General features: G+C 39.2%; 1 protein-coding gene across 1 annotated transcript in view; it reads left to right on the forward strand.

Moving 5' to 3' along the window:
* Positions 1-417: 417 nt before the first annotated feature.
* The window catches only part of TEK (TEK receptor tyrosine kinase), a 50499-nt gene continuing 30527 nt past the window's right edge, over positions 418-20389 (forward strand). Inside the window, 2 exon segments of the mRNA XM_017728365.1 lie at positions 418-5396; positions 17067-17378. Of these exon segments, the coding sequence (XP_017583854.1) occupies positions 5345-5396; positions 17067-17378 (364 nt within the window). The 5' untranslated portion in view covers positions 418-5344.

Here is a 20389-nt window from a genome sequence, read left to right on the forward strand (position 1 = left end):
AATCACTCAGAAGGGAACTGGATTAGTCCCAAACAAAATAGTTGTCATCTTTTTGAGTAAAGAGGAAGCCTTTAAGCATTCACAGCTACAGAAATGATCTGAATTCAAATCCCAGCTTTGATTAATCATTTGTTGGGATTGACAAAATCTTGGACCAGAGGAAGAAATGTTCTTGCCGTGACTTGAGCCCAACACTTACAGGTTCTCCTTTCAGGAAGGAGGACTAACTGGACAATATGCCAAATGTGTGAAATGGGAGGAAATGTTCCACATTAAATAAAAAAAGAGAGAGAAAAAAAGAGCCAGAAACATTAAATTATCCACTCTTGTTTCCTCTTGTAGAGTGAATTCCTTGAAAGCTACATTCATTTAAAGGGACTGAGCTTGATTCACTGAGCACTGGTATCTTTGTATCAGCCCCAAGATTTCTGCTGTGCAGCAAGGATGAATAAGGTGCAAGACCTGTCTCCAACATAAAACTCAAGTTTGCCCACAAATACTTGTGATGTAAGGGGGACTCAGCACCTCTTAAAATTAGGAAGAAAAATAAAATAGTGACTATAGTAGAAATTATCAGTTGCATCAGTGACTTTAACAATTATGCATGAGAGACAAAATTCTAAATAAAGCCTTCAGATTTCCAAGATTTCTGCAAGACTTCCAGTCCCAAATTTGGAAGAAGAGGCAGGTGGACAGGAAATTTATCATAAGTTGTGCTTGTTTAAAATCACCATTAAAAAGCACCATTAAATCATACTAACAGTGTGATAATAAGTCAGTGGAAGATAGTAGGTCCTGCAAACAGGATATTAAGAATGAATTTTTGTAACCCTAATGGCTGAGAACACTACCCCTGAGATCTAGTCAGCATGACCCATTTCCTGGTCCTTGGAAACAGTAGTCAGATCTTCAAAGATCATATGCATTACAAGGCTTATGAAATTAATCTTTATTTCTCCAGATGGCAAAAACATGAAATTTGCCTTGTTCATGCCCTACTATTATTGCTGTGCATCATTTGGGGAGATTTAATATCAATATCTTAAAGATATTTGGATATACAATTGTTGCCATTAAACATAAACACACAGACTCATTTGTCCTTCAAAATTTATTGTAAGAAATTACAATGAAAGTAGTACAACAGAGAAGCATTTTTTTTGTCCTTCTGCTGACAATGAGCAGGCTAGTCTAAAATATACATGAAGCATTTTTCAAAAGAATACAAGTGACTTGCAAAGCAGAAGTTTTCAGAGCATAGATGTTAGACAAATGGCCTAATGTTCTTCACAATGACTTTACTCATACAGAAACTCTAAAGTACTCTTGTGTTTTTTCATCAGCTGAGCTTTCCCTTTGAAAGAAACCTGAGATCCCCATCAGGTCCTGTGTTTAATTCCATTCAGTAAACTCCCTTTCATTTCAGTATCAAGGAAGACAGGAAAGCAACAGCTCCCTTTGGCTAAGGCTGTTCTGTAGACTGCTTGGTACTCAGCCATTTTCCAGGCTATGTTCTCCAAGAGAAACTCTTTTTTAGAAAAGAAAACAAAAATGCTGAGCAAAAAAAGTGGATCATATGTTTGCAACCCTGAATTGCCTTCTGAGTATGTATATCCAGGGGAAGCAGTGCAGCAAAAAACTGTTACCTTTTCTACCTCACCTTAAGGTTTCTCAGAACTACCCATTTCGATAGCACCATTCCTCCATACTGTCCTATCCACGTTTGCATGACATGTACCCCAGAAACCTTTACCTCCCTCAATTTACCACTGCCACTGAAGTGGTAGGAGCAGTGCTCATCCTGAGTTCTTAGACCAGCAGCTGCACATGTCCTCTCCCTGGCCACCTGTCTGCTACCTCTCACTTCCACGTGGTCCCAGATAGATGGCTTAAGGGCTACAGCTGGCCACAATGGCATAGGCCATGTTGCTGAGGAGAACAGGATCTGTTTGAGAAAAGAAGCTTAAACCCCATCATTTGTGAGCCTTTGTTTCACATTAGCTGACTGTGGTGAGTAATAATTCCTAAAGTTCCTTTACTGCCTCCTAATAAGACGTATCAACATCATGTCAAGGCCAAAGTAATGGCTTGGTTCCAAAAAATATAATGTGACCAGACACTGCAAGAGGATATGTGATTTCTGCTAACACATCTACCTGACTAAAGAAGTGCAGTGGCATTGTCTCTTTTTCCTCTTCACATATTTCCATGTGGTGCAGCATGTATGAATGGGTTGTCCTTGAGACAAGTGTGCTGCTTATCTAAAGAGGAAAGCCTGGTGTCAGGAGTTCAGGGCACTTGACGTATCATAAAATTAGCCTTCAGCAAAGACAGTTATGAAAAGCCATGTTTAATGCTAGGGTTATATTTACATGTTGGAAGACAATTTGTTTCCCTGCTGCAAGTAATTTAAACTTATGCATGCCATTATGTTGGGGGTTAAGATGTGAATATGTTTGGATCAGCAGTTAACCACCAACAAAACTGATGTTTCTGAGGGGAACTCTTTCGAAATTGCCTTTTGGAGTCTTTCCAAGTATCTTTAGAAAAGACAAGAGTGTCGTTTATGGGGCCAAAATACAGCTACATACCTACCTGAAGATGTGGCAAGGATGCTCATTGGACACCCTGATAGTCAACAGCCCCATATGCAATAAAAGTTAGAGTAACTCTGTACCATATTTTACTCCTTGTCCCATCCTTACTTTTAGCCCAGTTTATTTGACTGGCCATCAGGTTTTGCCAAAGGCTATTCGGAATTCTTCATGTCATTAATAGTGAATGCAGGCTGAGACTCAGTATCCCCATTAGCTAAGGACTATCTGTTTGTTGGTGGGGACAGGCAATTCTACTGCACTTTTGTGTCGCTCACTAATCAGAAGGTGATCAGATAATACAGTTTTTACTTCAAGGGACACAAAATTAATATGACCTACCTTAAAAAATACTTACCTTCTAGGCACATGAAATATAACGACGAAAATATGAAAGGTAGACCTAGCAGACACTTAATGTTGAGTGAGAATAAGATAGAATATTGAAATCCTTTAAATTCTGCAGTAGAAAAAGCTTATCATGTGATTAATTTGGACTTTAGTGGGAGCACTAATTAAGTGGTGGCACTTAAAAGCTTTCCAAATAGAAACAGACCTACGTTTAACACATACTACATATAAAGGAGTACTTTAGTGTTTGCTGAATTGTAGATGCTATTCTTCATTTCTTCGAAAATTAAATTTTGTAATGAAACAGGAATGAACTACACAATCCTGCTGATGCTGGTACCCTAAACAAATTCTGGCTTGGGTTGGTATGTATCTCCTCTCTTCTGGCTTCAGCAGGCCTTTGCAACCTTGTATTTGTGGAATGCTTCATGTGCAGGCTGTCCACTCTGAGATAAATAACTACCTTGTCATCATGGCAGCTGAAATGATCAGTAGGCACAAGTTGGTTCTTCAAAAAAGAATGAACAGCTCACCTGGCCCATTATTCATACTGCAAAATCAGTATCAGAAGCATTACTTTCTATTTAGGTGTATTTCAAATGGAGACATGATGCATTTCTCTTTAGTGACCTCTTTACAGCAGGAAAGTGAGATTTAAGTGGAAACTTAGAAAACCCCTCTAAGATTAGAGCAGCAATCTGGAGAACCACAGCCTTGACCGCAGTTGTTTAAGCCTGTCCCCTCTCCTTCCTTCCTGCTCCCCATCCCTCAACAAATCAAAAATAATTGAGGATTGGCCGACTTATAAACAGGTTAAATGAATAATGAAACAGTTATCCACTAGATGGGAAATATGACAATATTTAGTATCTGCTAATATAGTAAGTGTTCTGATATTGGAGGGATCTCTACTTGCAGACTTATAAAAGCTAAGGTGCAATTGGAGAGGGGTGATCACTACTGCTTCACATCTAAGAGTAAAAGAAGAGTAGATGTTCTCCAAAATCTAAAATGGACAAAATATATGTGTTTATTTTAGTCTGAAACCAAACCACGTAAATATCTTATATTCTGCCTCCTTTAAGCATCAAAAAGGAATTTTAGTAGTGTTTGTACCTCATACTGTGTTTTTGCACCCACAGGGTATTTTCAGTATAAATTTCTACTTGGTTTGGCTTTTGGTTATATGGAGGGAAAGGCGGGACACACGTAAGGAACTCTGGGCTGCTGCCTTCCCATTTGCTGTGGTTGTAACCCTTCTCTCCACGTGGCACTAGATCTTGGGTGTGAAGGACTTCCTCTGTGAAATCTACACTACAATCAAAGGCTAAAAGGAGATTAAATCAAAGTAGGATAAACCCATACCCCATTTCCAAAATTGTGCTGAAAATTCCTTTTTCTGTATTTCCATAAAAGTAATTCTGGCTGTTGGCATCTTGGCAGAACTACAGAACTTTCAAATGCTATATTGCCATGGATCATGTTTTGTCAAGTGCTCTTTAATTTCAATTCTGTTTATATATACGAGTGCTGTCTTTAAATTTATTTCATTCATTTTTTTTCTGCTTTTCTTTGTATTTTTTTCTTTGTGTTTTGTTTTAGCTTCTGAGTTTTAAGACCTCCCTGAGTGATGCAGGCGTTTTAATCCCACTGAAGTCATAATAACTCTGTATGAGATTTATTATTGCAACAAGTTTTCAGTCTGTTTCCAATTGTCAAATGTAAAGAAAAATAGTTAACAGTAAAACACATGAACTAAGGGAATAGTTTGCTGGATTGTGGATGGCTTTGGTCTATACTGGATTCAGCTGGCTGCTTTGTTACTGTTTACTTCTTATTTTCATTATTGTGTGCAGAAATGCATTGCAGCCAGCAGCTTATGTGTGGATTAAATAAATAAGGGAATACACTATAGCACCCTGAGAACTTAGCAGACCTGGACTTCAAGAATGAGATAATAGCACTTTCCACCTACTCTACCTAGGTGGAGGATGTTTTACTTCCACTCTCACACCTACTGGAGGATGCCATCATTGTTCTTATTCTGCTGACTGTGAACAACAGCAGTCCCCTGCTTCTCCAGCAGCTCCAGATAATTGTTTTGATGTATTGCTGGATGGATGGGATTTGCACTCCCCTGCAGTCCTGCTGATACAAAAATGCCTTTAAGATCCTGCCTTTCCCATCCTAATCTACAAAGGAAACAGGAAAAAGGAACTTAAACTCCCTGTACTCAGACAGCAATGAGACTGTTCCAGCCTGCGCCAGTGCTCTGATTTCTTGCCTGTGACTTGTAAACAGCGTACCATGCAGGACAAGAGTAACTGCTAAAGGTCTGCCCCGAGGAAAGGATACTCCATGAACAGCTGTAAGAACTGGATGGATATACTTTGGAAAGCATGGACCCTCTAGCACACCTAGTTCTCTATGGATTCAGCCTGTTGATTTCAGGTAAACTTTGGCTCTAATAGCTGTAGTGGACCTGTCATGCCTTTCTTTGTTTTTCACACAGTATGCACCTAGCCTTTGACTTGTCTACCCTTCACTCCAGCGCTTACCTTTACTGATTTAAGTACTCATGTTTGTTTCAGTGAGTCCACTTCTCTGTGCAGAGCTCTTGCAGCGAGTGAGGGCAGGACTGGGGCCAAGCAACTGGGGATGATTTAGCTACATGTAGGATTCACTGCTGCAGCTTTTAACTGTTGAAGTTGTTTGTTGATACATTTGTTGCAGCAGGGTTTCTTTTCTATCGAATGTACTAATTTTTTTAGACAGCTGATAACATTGAAACTCTTGGTGTCTTCCCCTAAGGAATCTGCTCTAAATACAGATTAATGTCGACTTCTGTGACTGACTTTAAGAACTAGCCGTACACTGGATATGTGTAGCTATTCCAGTATCTGATTTTAGACAAGATTCCACAAGTGGCATTTAGATGAGAGTCAGTGGAAAAAAGAGGGAAAAAAATACAAGATCAATTAAAACCACTTAAAACACAGTTATATAGTATTATCAGCAAATGTCATTAGTTCAGCAAATCAGAAGTTATCATAAGAGATATCTGTAGAAAGGTATACACAAATATTATACTAATTCAAATTTAGTTTACAGTAATTTCAGCATTAATGTTGATAATGTTGATTCAGAGATACATTGATGAACCTATCACATGCAGAGCCCTGAGGGCTGTTCTCCTGCCATCAGATTCAAAGTTAGTCCACATTTGAGTAAAGATCACTTTTACAATCCTCATTTTGGTTTTCTAGTCAGTTTCTTCTGTAAAAATCTGTAAAAGAAAAATACAAGTCACATGACAACCTTAGACTCTTAACTCACCCTTAACCATTGCAATGAGATGTATATATACAGGTTGTTCAAGTCCACCTCACAGTAAAAATGTAATGTGCTGTAGAACTGCAAATTGTCCTGCAGTGAAAACCAGAAAGTAGCACGAAAAGGCAGAAGTCCTTATTTCCCTGCAACTTTCTTCACAATTGCTCTGTACAGATCTTCTTGATTAGCAGCATGCCAACAGCTGTTAACAATAAAATTACGAGTTTGAGATGTTACTTTTGGCATCTATAAAAGGCTAGAGGTTAATGCAGGCAAAAAAAAAAAAGTTTTTAATCTGTTGAAATCATGTTTGGAAATATTCTTATCTAGCAATTGCTGTAATAGGCTACATGTTGTTATTACCAATTCCTCTTCTGTGGCTTCAGTTTCTTTTTTTTTTAGCTGCACATGCATTCAACCTGTTTAGCCCTCAGATCACTTCCAGCATTACACTTTTTGGAAATATCCGGTGCTGTACGCACTATGGATGGAGAAGAAAAGAAGTCCAGTTATTCCACCTTTTTTCCTTGTCCCTCCTATTTCTCTGCATGGTGTCATATACCTATTTGACATAGACAGCAACAACGTTCATTAAGTCACAAGTAGAGGAGAAACAAAAGTCATTTGCAGAGATTAGCTATAAAAATGTGGAGAGCACAGACAGCCCAGCACCAATGGGCTGCCAGTCACTGCATTTTCCACAGGGGCTGACCAGCGAGGTGTGTGCTGTAGTCACACCCATCTCAATAGATCTGTCAGCTTTCCCGCTTTTGTTTGAGAATGATATCATGTTTCCTGGGGCGAGCAGTGGAAGACAATGCGAGCCTGCTTTCCTCTAGATACTGCAGGCGGAGTTCAGGAAAGCCGGAATGACATTCCCTGAGCAGGGGAGAGTCTACACTCCGTACAGACACTGAACTGGCTTAACCTTGTCCCCGATGATTGTGGACTTCTCTGGGTGTGTTGCTGGGTAGGCACAAAATCCACTCCACCCTTTTTCTAGGTGAAAAGCACTGACTTGGCTCCCATTAGGAGAAATAGCCTTTGATTTAATGTCTTTTTATTTTTAATAGCAGTACTCCATTAGCAGCTAGAACTAATGATCCAGAGTGGAAGATGGCATTCAAAGTATACACAAATGCTCACTTTTGCACTCTCTACATTCCACGGCAAATGTTCAATGAAACTGATAAGGAGTTGAATTTAATACTGCTGGGATTCTTCAAACTGTACTGAGTATCACCACATGTTTTTTCTTTTGGTTGTTTATGTTCCTGACATTTTGGAGTAGCAAAATTATGCTGACATATATCCTGAAGTATGGATTCCAATGCTCAGCTTGTGGCTAGGTTCAGTTGGTTAAGTTCTGACCAAAGAAGAGCTGCAGATTTACTTATTCCCCTAAAGGCAAGGAATGAGTGTCACAACTTGCCTTTTTCCTCAGAAGTGCTTCAGACATCCTCAGGTGTCCTCAAATGGTCTAGAAATCTGCTTGCAGTTTCTCACAGTGAGCTAACTCTCAGAAATGTTCAAGTGTGAGCCTTATTTTAGCAAGATGACCACCATCAGTAAAGGACTGGTGAAAACCAGCAACAATTACAATTAGCTTCAAGAACATTTGACTATTTCTATCAGGAAACAAATATATTGTCAAATGTCTCCATTCTCCAAGACAGAATCTTCTGTGCTACGGTTTTGCTCTGCCAATAATCTTAGATCCAGTGGCTTTCTAAAGATACTAGATTTCTTTTTCTCACTTAGCTGTTGGACCCATATATGGTAAAAGACTCAAAATATTATAATAGCCTTTTTAGAAAAGGATAACAGTGGAGCAAACCAGTGCAGTAGCATTCAATAGCTCTCTATCATCTATGTTGATGGCTGCATTTTCTTTGGGATCAGTAGGGGTTATGAAAAAAAATCTAAATTATCATTATTATGTGACTCATTTTCATATTTACAAAGTTGAACAGCTTTTAACATACATTACCAGAGACACAAGCACCTTTATAATGCTATAAGCTTTTCAAAATGACAAGTCAAAAGTTTTAGTTGGATTGGAAAGTTCTAACAATTCTGTTTCAAGACTTGTATTTCTCTTTTGAAAATTAACTTATAATTGAAGGGACTAGGCCTCTGTGAGCATCTTCAAATAGGCTGTTGTCAGATCAAGTGGCACCTGAACTTCAGTGTCGTATGACTGAGTGCTGGAGTTTGAACCTCCCACAAAGAAATGGAGGAATACCACTTCTGACCTTTGAATGTCGGGAATTTCATAACTATAACTGTGAGGTTTTAATATCAGGTATTTGTTACATGACCAGACATTACATTGATCCACAACCTTTCTGACACCTAAATTATCAAACTACTAATGTGAATTAGAGGAATTTTAAACCAAATTCACTTTTTGTTCCTGAAGTGTAATTGATTTGTGAGACCCTGAAATTGCATCCGCCTGCCATACTGTGCCTGGTTCACACCTACTGAGATGCAGAGTAGCTCTCAGGAAGCCTGTGTTCCCAAAGGTCATTTCAACAGCTGGGAATAGTTGAGAGTGGAAAGGCATTACATCAGGCCCAAAGGAATCAAATCTGAAAGGGTGAAATGAAACCACACTACATTTTTAAGTGTCAACATATGCTATTGTTTTAGATACAATTTTCATATATAGATACATGAATACACATGTATTATATGGTTTTCATACTTAGTCATAATTAAGATGGATAGATTACTTTTTTGCTGAATTTTCATTTAAGGGAAAACTGAAGTTGTAATATTTTGCACAGATTGTCTGATATCCACAAGATTTTTATCAGGAAAGCTTCAGTGAACAAGAGGGAGAATAGAAGTCATAGACATTGATTGTCACTGAGCAGATGGCCCTAGGGCAGGGGTCCTTCATGTGCTCATGATGAGAATTACCTGGGCTGGAAACCTGCTCTGTATCAGTCACATACATTTGAGTGTGCTTGGCCTAGACCCATCTCTTAAACAAAAAACCGTGTCCAGCTCTCTTGGAAGACCAAGGAGTCATTGTGGTATGAAGGGTGTTGGATAGGCACAGGAGCAATGAACCAAAAATGGATGCACCTACTACTTGTGTGAAACAGATTTAGTTCCATGGGCAGGTCCCTCTGTAATATAAGATCTATCTGGGGCTGGAGAGATGAAAATCTTAGAGAATCTGCAATGAAGAACTGCCTTCTAAAGACAGTGTCTGTCCTGTGCTGGTAAATCATATTTAGGATGCTGTTCCACTGTGGTTTCAGTGGAGGCACACAGCAAAGAACAACCCATGTCTAAAATAGAGGCTTTCCTATAAGGAGTTTAAAATGCTGATTGTTTATATTACAGATTTGATAGCTGTTCTCCAACTGTTAAACAAGGGTCATATCTTAAAGAAGTTAAAAAGCTATCAAAATACATTTTGCAATTCATCACTTGGAACTATTAACCCCTTTAGGGTGTAAAGATATTAGGCATTTACTAAGTCCTGAAAGGATTTTTGAAAGATACATTAACAAATTGCATTTCTCTGTTCAGAAATGTAAGCTTTTTACTTCAAGGCTGGTAGGTTTTTTTGCCTGCTATTTATTTTTTGCACTGTCAGCCTGACTAATGAAGTGGCTTAGTTAATTTCTCCTTTGGAGTATAACAAGCTTTCCTTGACAATGCAGTTCCAACTGCACTTCTGATTGTGCTGATGATTTTCCCTTGTGTTGTTTCCTGGCTGTTCATCACAGACAAGACACCGGTCAGGGGCCTTGGCCTCCGTAGTCACAAAGTGTGCTTAGCACCAGAAACACCTCCCAGCTACTTTAGTCAGAAAAATCAGTAAGTGGCAAAGTGAGGGTGCACTTCTGTACAGGCAAGAGTATTAGAATGTGTTCTCCCAGCAGTCAGTGATCACAGACAGCCAACCTTATGCTATTGTATGCACTGACTAATTAATCACCTGTGTTATTTTACTTGCTTTGGCTTAGCACTTGCCCACATACAACAGGCAGTACACATTTGCGGTACAAATAGAAGCTTCATAATGCAACTGGACAAGGGCCAGCCTTGTTACAGACATATTTATTTTGGTGTGCAAATACACTATTGATGGTATGCTATGATGATATTTTGCTGGCTGCAAATCCAACCACATGCATCTGAATTACAAGCCTGTCCTACTTGAGCTTTCCCACATTTCTCACCTTTTTCCAGCATTTTCAGCATTACCTGGCATGCTGTCATCTGGTTATTCAAGTAGCCATTGCTGCTGATATGTTGTTTTTCACTTCACTCACTTGTGGTCAACCAGGCATAAGGAGAAATCATGACAAACCATGTTTTGGTTTCTTTCTCATGTTTTGGTTACTCGCACACACACACAAACACATATTTAGTCATGGGCTCCCTACCCCCAGAAACCTCCAACTAAGCTGCAGCAGTGTTTCTCTTCTAGATTTTTCATCTTACAAGATGGTTTTGGTAGGTTGTGAAACAACTGACATGCAGAGAAAAAAAGAAGGCAGTGACATTTCCTTCAGCTGCACCAGAAGTAACCAAAGGCAGATGAGCAGATACCAAGATAGGCAGCCCTCTTACCTTTGACAAACTATTCCATTTTTCATACGTGTGCTCTGGTCTTCCTGCTACTGCTAAATAGCATAGTGATACCCTGTCACTAATTTTTCATCTCTTATTAGTTTCACGATACTTTCCCCCCACAAATAGTGCCCTATTTCTAAGGGCAAGTGGTCTTGGTATTTGAACTGTGAAGCATCTCACAGCTGCACAGTAGCATCATGCAAGATACAACAAGAAGATTCTTTAAATGAACAACAAAAATGGTTTTATTGGGAAACCTGTCTGTTAGCTCATTTATCAGATGTTTTCCCAGAGCATTTCTGTCTTTTTTTTCTTCCCTGCTGTTCCCATTGTATGGCAGAGAATCTTAATCTCTTTGGACAACAATAACTTCAGCCTTGTTTTCCTGTGCAGGATTGAGCTGTCAGAGGAGAATCTGACTCACTGGGAGAAATTACCTGAGCCACTGCTATCTTTGCATTCCAGATGAAATTTCTAGGACACTTAAAGACCACTGAGCCCATAAAATGAATACATGGTTTCAAAGCCTCCCAAATTACTTACTTCTTTAGAGAATGAACCAAAAATAATGTAAGAGAAGTGTTGAGAGCCCAGAAAAAAAAAAACAATATTGCCAGGTTCTGGTTTGGCATATGTTCCACTCTCCCTGTGAAAAATATGCCTAAACAGTTAGTGTTTTGGGTTAGTTTCTGACTGGCTTTAATATTAAGTAAGGAGTACTTTATTTTTTCTTTTTGGGAGTGGAGACATGTGCATTTGGTCTCTATTTTATTTATTCATTCATATTTAACTTGCATTATTTCCAGCCTGGTTATGTTCCACACTGGCTAATTAATTAATTTTTTAAAAAATCACATAGTTTATTCAGTACTTCCCCAAGAATTAATCAAATGCCATACTTCCTCATCAAAATTGCTTGTATGATTGCCATTTGTATTCCTAAATAGATTTAATTTAATTCTTTTAATCTGGTATGTTGTTTTGTACCAAAAAGTAAAACTGGAGAGGGTACAGCTGAAGTTATAACTACAAAACAGACACAATGAGAAATACTGAGGTTTAGGCTATTTAGCAAGTTGGGTTTGTTCTAAGTCAAAACCTTATTATTTCAAGCAGAGGGAGTGTTCACTGTTGTATTTTAAGAAACTTGCAGGAAGAAGGGTTGATGATTTAACAGTTTGGAACATACGCTTTCACCAGTCTCTAAATGATTTTCAAATGCTGCAGTGAGTGTTATACGCAACTGACTGTTTCACTTTCAGCATAACACCAAAACTAAGCACAGATTCTACTTTTTCCCTGCTAATATACTATCTATATGTTTTACATTCCTATTCCCAGACTCTTAACAGCCGGAATAATTTATGCTCCAAGCGATAACGTAAGAGAAAGAAAGAACTACATAGGTATTACATATTACATCTCTTCTCTGCTTCACTTAGTGAAAAATGGAGTGGAATTTACTGGAATTTTCTGCCCTTTCATCTTCTCTCAAATAATTAGTACTGTAAAAGTATTAATCTTTCCGCTTACCTCTTACAACAGATCTTCTCCTTCTTCTGTTACACTCCAAATGCCAAGAGGACTTCCTGCTTACAGTTTCTTCAAGAAGTCAATAATTGCTCTACAAATACAAGGAAATAAATACATCTTTAGGTGTGTCATGTCTAAACAATTTCTTTGCTTCCACTACCAATCAGTATTAACACCTATACGTTTTGCTCAGAACTCTGAATTCTCAATACCCCTTGCAAATATGACCTGCGTCCATATTATATGTGCTTTGAAGGACAGTGAGGTGTGGTTATCCTGTGATGGAGCTGACAAGTCTGGCTGCCTGTTATGGAAGAGGAGCATAAGGCATTCCAGTGTTGAACATTTTTTCCAAATAACAGGCAACTTTGCAAAGGTCCTACATTAGGTAGAAAATGCCTAGAATTTTCCCATGTTTTCCTTGAGACAAGACAAGGGTTAACAGTGGAAATACGGAAGTATATGGGCAGGGACTGTCAGAGGAAAGGACAAATCAACACTTTTCTCCTAAGAGTTACTGTATCTATGGCATTAAACTATCTCAGCTCAAGATTGCCACAGTCACTCATGAACTCTAGTGTCTAGCACCAATAATGGTCTAGAGGAGTGATATTTTAACCTTTGTCAGAGACTTGCTTGCTCTTTGAGTAGAACTATGGCTGGGATGTGTTCCACGGAATTTCTGAGAACTGTTTCTTTCAGCTGATCCTAGCCAAGTTTTGCTGGTGCAATGCAGGACAGAAAACATGTGTGCATGTGTGCATGTGTGAATGGCATTTTGGTAGGGAATGAGAACACACAGGGACTACAGACACAGCATGACAAATTTATTCTCTGTTTAGCACAATTTCCCCAGGTGAATGTCATAGAATCATACAATAATTTGAGTTGGAAGGGACCTTTTTAAGGTCATCTAGTTCCAATCTCACTGCTATGGACAAGGACACCTTCGTCTAGACCAGGCTGCTCCATCCAGCCTGGCTTTGAACACTTCCAGGGATGAGGCATCCACAACTTCTCTGGGTAACCTGTTCCAGTGGTTCACCTCCCTCGTTGTAAAAAATTCCTTCTTTGTATCTAAATTGACCCTCCTGTTGTTTCAAGCCATTACCCCTTATCCTATCACTACATGCCCTTGACAAAAGTCCCTCTCCAACTTTCTTGTAGCCCCTTCAGGAACTGGAAGGTGCTATAAGGTCTCCCTGGAGTCATCTCTTCTCCAGGCTGAACAATCCCACCTTTCACAGCCTTTCCTCAGAGGAGAGGTGCTCCAGCACTCCATCATCTACATAGTCTCTTCTGGACCCATTTCTGCAGGTCCATGACCTTCCTGTGCTGGGGACCCCAGAGCTGGATACAGTGTTCCAGATGGGGTCTCACCAGAGCAGAGGGGCAGAATCGCCTCCCTTGCCCTTCTGGCCACGCTGCTTTGGATGCAGTACAGGATACAACTGACTCTCTGGGCTGCAGAAATCTGTACTAGAAAAGCTATGAAAGATACAGTTGAATATCACCCAGCAAGAGACAGGACAATCCTGTGTAATTTGGAGTGGACCAAGAGGAACTGCAAGTGTTTCCCTCCATTCATTTTGCTGTCTGGGCTATAGTCAGTGTGCTGTTATTTAAACTTGTTTAGAGGATGCCATTTTCACTGTGCTGGAAAGACTCAAAGCACTGCATCACTGTGAGTGATGTGTCATAAATTCTTGGCAATGGATCTTCCTTGCATGGTATCTCCCATTTACAGCAACAGCCTTCTGCAAGTGCTTTCTCTTCTCAAAATCTATTTGCACACACAGCAAATTGCCTTCCTGATAAGGTCTGTTCTTCAAGGACCAGGGCAGGAGTGAAAGGACTTTTTCAAGGCAGCACACAGGTCCTTGCTGCAGACATAGGCTCCTCTCTGTCTCTTATTTTTTGTGCTAAATTCTGTTGTCCTTGTTTGGTTCTTACATACTCAAAGCCTTCATTAACATCTAGGATATGATTTGCCTAAATTTTGCCAGACTAGGTAAGTTCCTTTTTAGCAAGAACAGTTGGATTACTTGAAATTGCATTACCATAAAGAGATGCTGTAGGAATCCCTACCCAGTGGAGTCAAAGAAAGCACAATTATCATCTCAAAGGCCTTAGATTGCCAAGGTGCCTTTTTTTTAATTTTTCAAATTATATCTAAAGCATAGCTTTTCTTAGTGCAAAACTTTCACTGTTTTAAATTCTGCTTGCAGCTGGGAAACCTTAGCTGCAAAGTCATGCTTGGCATATAATTCCATACTTACACATAGATATAAATTCCTTTTAGAGGCAGAAAACCCTTTTGTGCTTCTCTGGGAAGAAACTTCATCTGTGTTCCATCTGCTTCACTGAGGTGTCTGGGCTACTCTGCAGTGTTTAATATGACAAAGAGCCACCTATCTTTAGACAATGAATCAGAACGCTATCCATTCACTGGTGGCTAGATTTTGATTCACCCAGAATATTCTCAAGTTTAAATAAGCAATATGTCTACATATTCTACACCTTTATTGCATGATTTTTATTACTACAAGGAACCAGATACGCAGCAAATGCCCCAAATCTGGTAGAATATTGCTTTGCATATGGATCAAAGGCAGCAAGAAAGCTGGTCCTCAAAATTCAGATTCTCCTACTGCTTTTTCTCAAAGTATTAAAAGGTTGAGGTGCAGGGGAAGAAAGAGGTGTTATTTTCCCCTTTAAAACTTTGTTAGAAGTCAGAGGAACAGAGAAATGCTAGGGAAAATGGAACTGGAGCCCTGGATGACCAGCCATCCTCTGAAGGACACCAGCCCCTTGGGCCCACACCTTTGTATTGGAAAGGCAGTTTCAGCTCTGTGCCCTGTGGACGCCAGGCAGAAATATCAGAATATTTCACTTCTGCTCTCTAACCCCATGCCTGACCTCAACACAGAAAGTCACATCAAGTCACAGAATTTGAATCCAGATTTGATTCTGAGTTTCACAAAGTTTGCAAAAAACAGTATCTTGCAGTTTGTGATTTTAAGAACATCTCTAGCCTGCATGTGATCCTTGCTGATATAAACCGAAGCTGCTTTCAGTGCTGGTGACTGTTGAACTATATCTGCCTTTGGCTGATGTATCAGATCCATAGTAAAAGCACAAATGTTCCTCATAAAAAACTAAGAGGCTTGCGACAAATGCCCTGTAAAATGAATGCATGAGTCTGGTCTCATTTCCATCACATACCTCTTTAACTTTTTTCAAAGGATTTATATTTGCAGTATGCAGCAGGATGAACTGACTTTGCTGACCTGCACGTTTATGCTATATTTACTTTAATGGCTGTTGTGTCCTTTCCAGAAGGTTTCATTTCTCCATTATGTAACTGCAAGTTATCTGGGCTGGCACATGAAAGGGTGGTGGCTGTGGAAGACTGGTTGGGTGTGGTGAGTGTCAATGTGCTGTCAAGATACTTCAGTCCCCAGAGTGGTTGCTTGCATTGAAAGCAGAGGAGGACCTCCTCCCTTGGCCCAGAGCACTGCAGAGACACACGCAAAGACTGCAGTCAGCACTAAGACCTTTTGACCTCCCTTATCTAAGACTATACCCCTTCCTTCCCATCAGAGAACATTTGGAAGCTGACCGGCACTAAATATTAGGTCTCTCTATGTAAATACAAAATATACTTGTATCCAAATCAGGAAAATAGATGTGATGAATAAAAGAAATCAATTATTCTTCCTGTTTCAGCTGGAAAAAATGTGTTTCCCTTCTCCTTACCCTGAACTTAAAAAATAAAGGGAAACGCCTATTATTTGCCAATTGTTCATTATAGGAGAGCTGAATTTCCCTCCAGCTATGCACATTTGAACAACTAATAGTGTGGCACTCTGCTAGAGGATATTTTAATTAGGCTTGTATCTCTCATTTTCAAAGAAACGTTCATCTCTATGTGTTTCTGGCAGTCCTACTGATCAAAAGAAGCAATTTTGAGTGATTTAAACCTGACCTCACTTAACTAGTGGTGCCGACTTGCATTTTGTTTTTGCATAAGTTACTTTGTGCCACGGGCCTTGCCAGTGTCTGTTAGGGCTTCAAATATTTAATGTGATTGACTATGAAATCATTAGTCCAAATTCATAAAACAGCTGCAAAAAAATACTCCACGTGCTCAAAGTACTACCCGCTCCTGTAACTGAAAGTCATAACTGATTTACATCAGTTCATATGTACTAAATCATGTAAGGGACATCAAGGAAAGACCATTAAACTGACAACCTTATCATCTACTGATCCCATCACCAGAAAAGCACCGCATTTGAGGCATTTATGTGCATGTCTAACTATACACAGATCTATCTGCTTTGGCAACCTATGGCTTTCCTTGGGCTTCTACAACAGCTCTTGAAAGAAATTCAACATGTTTGCAAGACTTACTGCCTTTTCTGAGAAGAACAAACTCCATCTGTTTGTGTCATAAAAAATAAATCCTCAAGTCATTGTAGCAGAATACTTAATCTGTGTTCATCTGATTTTGCACAAAAGCTGTGCAAGACACCAGCCAGAGAAACCCTGAGCACTGCGTGACACAGCTTACCTGGTGATTTGATTGGTCACATATTTGAATTCTGCAGTAATTTTTTTTTTAACTTGATGCTTTTTTTTTTTTTTCAGGTAAAGTAGAAGCAGCACTGGACCTCATACTGATCAATTCCTTCCCTCTGGTGGGCAACTCCGAGACATCACTTATATGTATCACTTCCAAATGGCGTTCCCGTGAGTCTATCACGATAGGCCGGGACCAGGAGGATGTGGCAAACCAGCACCGAGAACCACTGGAAGTTAATGAAGATTCCAAGAGAGCAGCAGCCAAAACAGTGGTGTGGAAGAGAGAACAGGCCAGTGAAACTATCGGTGCATACTACTGTGAAGGGAAACTCAGGGATGAGGTGACAAGGATACGCACCATGAAGATGCCACTGGGAGGTACAGTATAGTGGTCAGATCTAAATGGTACTGCTTGCAGACTGGCAGCTATCCCTGGTTGACATGAGTGGGCACAAACATGGCTCCAGACCAGGCAAGGCAGTCCTGAGTCAATAAAAATAGACTTGGTTCAAGGCCCCTTTTTTTTTCTACAGTGCAGAAAAACTGGTTGGTACTAGGTGCTAGTCATTTCCTTGTGGAAGTTAGTCAGACATCTGTAAGTATTCTGCCTGCATCTGGCAACTGCCAGGCACACAAAGTCAGTCAGCAATTAAGGTGGCCTCACTGACCCCATAGAATAACATTCCATTCCCCATGGAATACACGGCAACTCCTGCCCTGGGTTTTTCACATCCCAGACCCTTGATTTCAAACAGGCTTCCATTTTAAAAGTTTGACAGGTCTGAGATGTAGATAGCTAAACATCACTATTCTATTTTCTTAAGAAAATGGGCAAGCTGAGCCTAGAAAATAATTGCCTTGCTTAAAGTTTAGGAAAACTACAGATCGGCAACACTGGATCTGCACAGTCCATGTCAGTGAAAAAAAAAAAAGGATCCCCTCTCATCACTGGAAAGGAAATACAGAGAAATTTTCCAAAATCTGAGAAGATTATTCACAAAAATCCACTACAGATTTCATTATTCATTTGATTTTGGTTTTAGGCTAAGCACAGTAGTAAAAGCAAATATGGCAGGGATATAGTGAGATGAGAAGGTGAGATTTCCAAGGTCCATTAAATTGCTTTTCCACATCTTCAAAATTTTCCTTGTTTCTGGACCTCATTAGACTTCTGGGACAAGTTCCAAAGCAGAGATCACCATCAACTACAGAAAGGCACAAGAAATTTTTGAGTAATTTTCTGCAGCAAATCACATTTTCAAAACTGAAGATGATTTTTAATAGATTTTACTTCACTGCTAGTATTTTGTGCCATGGTAACTGGTCTGTGAGGAGACTCGACAATTTTAATCTTTCTTTATAAGGTTTCAGTAAGAGCAATTTTTGTTGTTGGTATCTCCTGAAATTACATAACAAACTTATAAAAGGAGATATTTTCATTTGTAAGAGCTGCAGCTAGTGCCTGTTATTATTTCTTTGAGCATGGATAGGTTGGAAGCAAGCTTAGTAGGACAAGTGCATTTTTCTTTGGCTTACGTTTTCTCTGACCAAATGTGGTCTTTGAAGGGCTGGATTGGTCACCAAGAAAGCTCTGCAGATGCAGACTGACAACTCCTCCATTGTTTCAAAGGAGGCTGCAGTGAGGAGGTGATAAGATAGTAGTCCATGGAATGTCAATGTGACCCTGCCTGTGGAAGTCTGCCAGCAAGCTGAGCACATTTCTGGCTGTTCTGTTGTAGAGCAACATCCATGGGTGGAAGAATGTCTTCTGAATCTATCAGTTCTTTGCACTTGGTATCTGTGGGCCTAGGAGCAGAGAATTTTAAGTAATCAAACTTTACCTTTTAAGTAATCAAACTTTGCTAAGAAGGCTTCTTATGTGACAAATGTTGTTCTAAACAGAAGTAGCATTCACACCAGCAGTTGGTAGGTTTCCTGAATTAATTTCTGTGTTTGAGTCCATTTCTCAGATTTTCTCTGCAAAAGTTTTCACTAACAAAATTCGAACTAGCAAGTCCTCAGTGAAAGTGTATAATCTAATCAGATTAGATGAGTGAGAAAGAGGTGCATCAGAAATTCTCAAAGCTCTTAAAGTGCACAGAAAGAGGAGAAAGAGGTTAAGGAAAGATGGTGAGGTTTGGCAAAACATATGTATCTAGAAAACAGATCTTTTTCCACTTTACTGTTGTTGTCTTCATAATTTTTAAAGTCAGAATATGTTTTTCAATAGCAAAAATTGAGTTGAAATCTATAGTTTCCCATTAGGGACACCAAAGTCATGGGAAGAAGCAGCACTTCTGGAAACCCAGCCACTGTTTTCTATCCTCCTGGCAAGAAGCATTAATCATTTGGGTAGCCCCACTGACTTAGTGGGAACTGCCGTCTGCCTGATTATATACCTATTATCAAATATGAAGATACAGTGAGGATTTTTGCTGTATAGTATGGAAAGATAACAGGTTCATTTTCCTGATTTATTTTACCATCTGCTATTCTCAAAGTAACAAGTCAATTCTCCGGAATTATTTATACTGAAACTTTGTAGTTACACATGTAATATTCATTGATGCAATGAGAGGGAACAGTTTATGCTTTATCTTCTTATGGGGAGTGATCCTTATACTGTATAAGTACACATCTCTAGAACAGAACACCACAGGGTGTTCTCCTTCTAGTCAAAGACAATTTATTCAATTTCTCTACACAATAATTTATTCAAATTCTCTACACATATATTTTCATATATGTGATTGAGTTTTCCCCACAGAAACTCAACCATGGAGCTGGCAAAAAATAATAGAAATGCTAGCAACAGAGCATTATGGCACTTGTCCTGCAGCTCAGTTCATTATGTCTCTATAAGGAATGGGCACATTCGAGATGTGAAATCATGTAATACAAGTCACAATCTAAAAATACATTGGAACTGAGCCCAAGAGGGAGTGTGCATTCCTTTCCATTGTAACAGTACCCTTTAGAAAATTCTTATGGTTTAGCCTAACAACATGCAAAGAAAAGTAAATGGGAATACAAACATTTAATATCTTGTTAAAACAATTAGTATTGTCTCACTAAATTTGGTCCAAAAACCAATGCAACTAAACCCTTTTGGATCATTTGTAGCTAACAATTAATGTTTTGCAAAAGCTGTTGAATTATTTTTTTCTTAAATAGATAATGATTTTTCACTATGCGTCTGTTACTAATAAATAACTTCTAACTTGGGAGCTGACAGTAAGTTGGAATTGCTTTCAGTTTTTGTTTGCTTGTTTCTAATGAAATCTTATTTTATTATTCTATATTAGAATTCTCTGTTTCTCTAAGATGTAAGTGTAGATACCAGTGTTTAGGCAAAATGACAAATGCATGTAATTGATGTGAAGCAGGAA

Source organism: Corvus brachyrhynchos, unplaced genomic scaffold, assembly GCF_000691975.1.
Source record: "Corvus brachyrhynchos isolate BGI_N302 unplaced genomic scaffold, ASM69197v1 scaffold90, whole genome shotgun sequence".
Lineage (NCBI taxonomy): Eukaryota > Metazoa > Chordata > Aves > Passeriformes > Corvidae > Corvus > Corvus brachyrhynchos.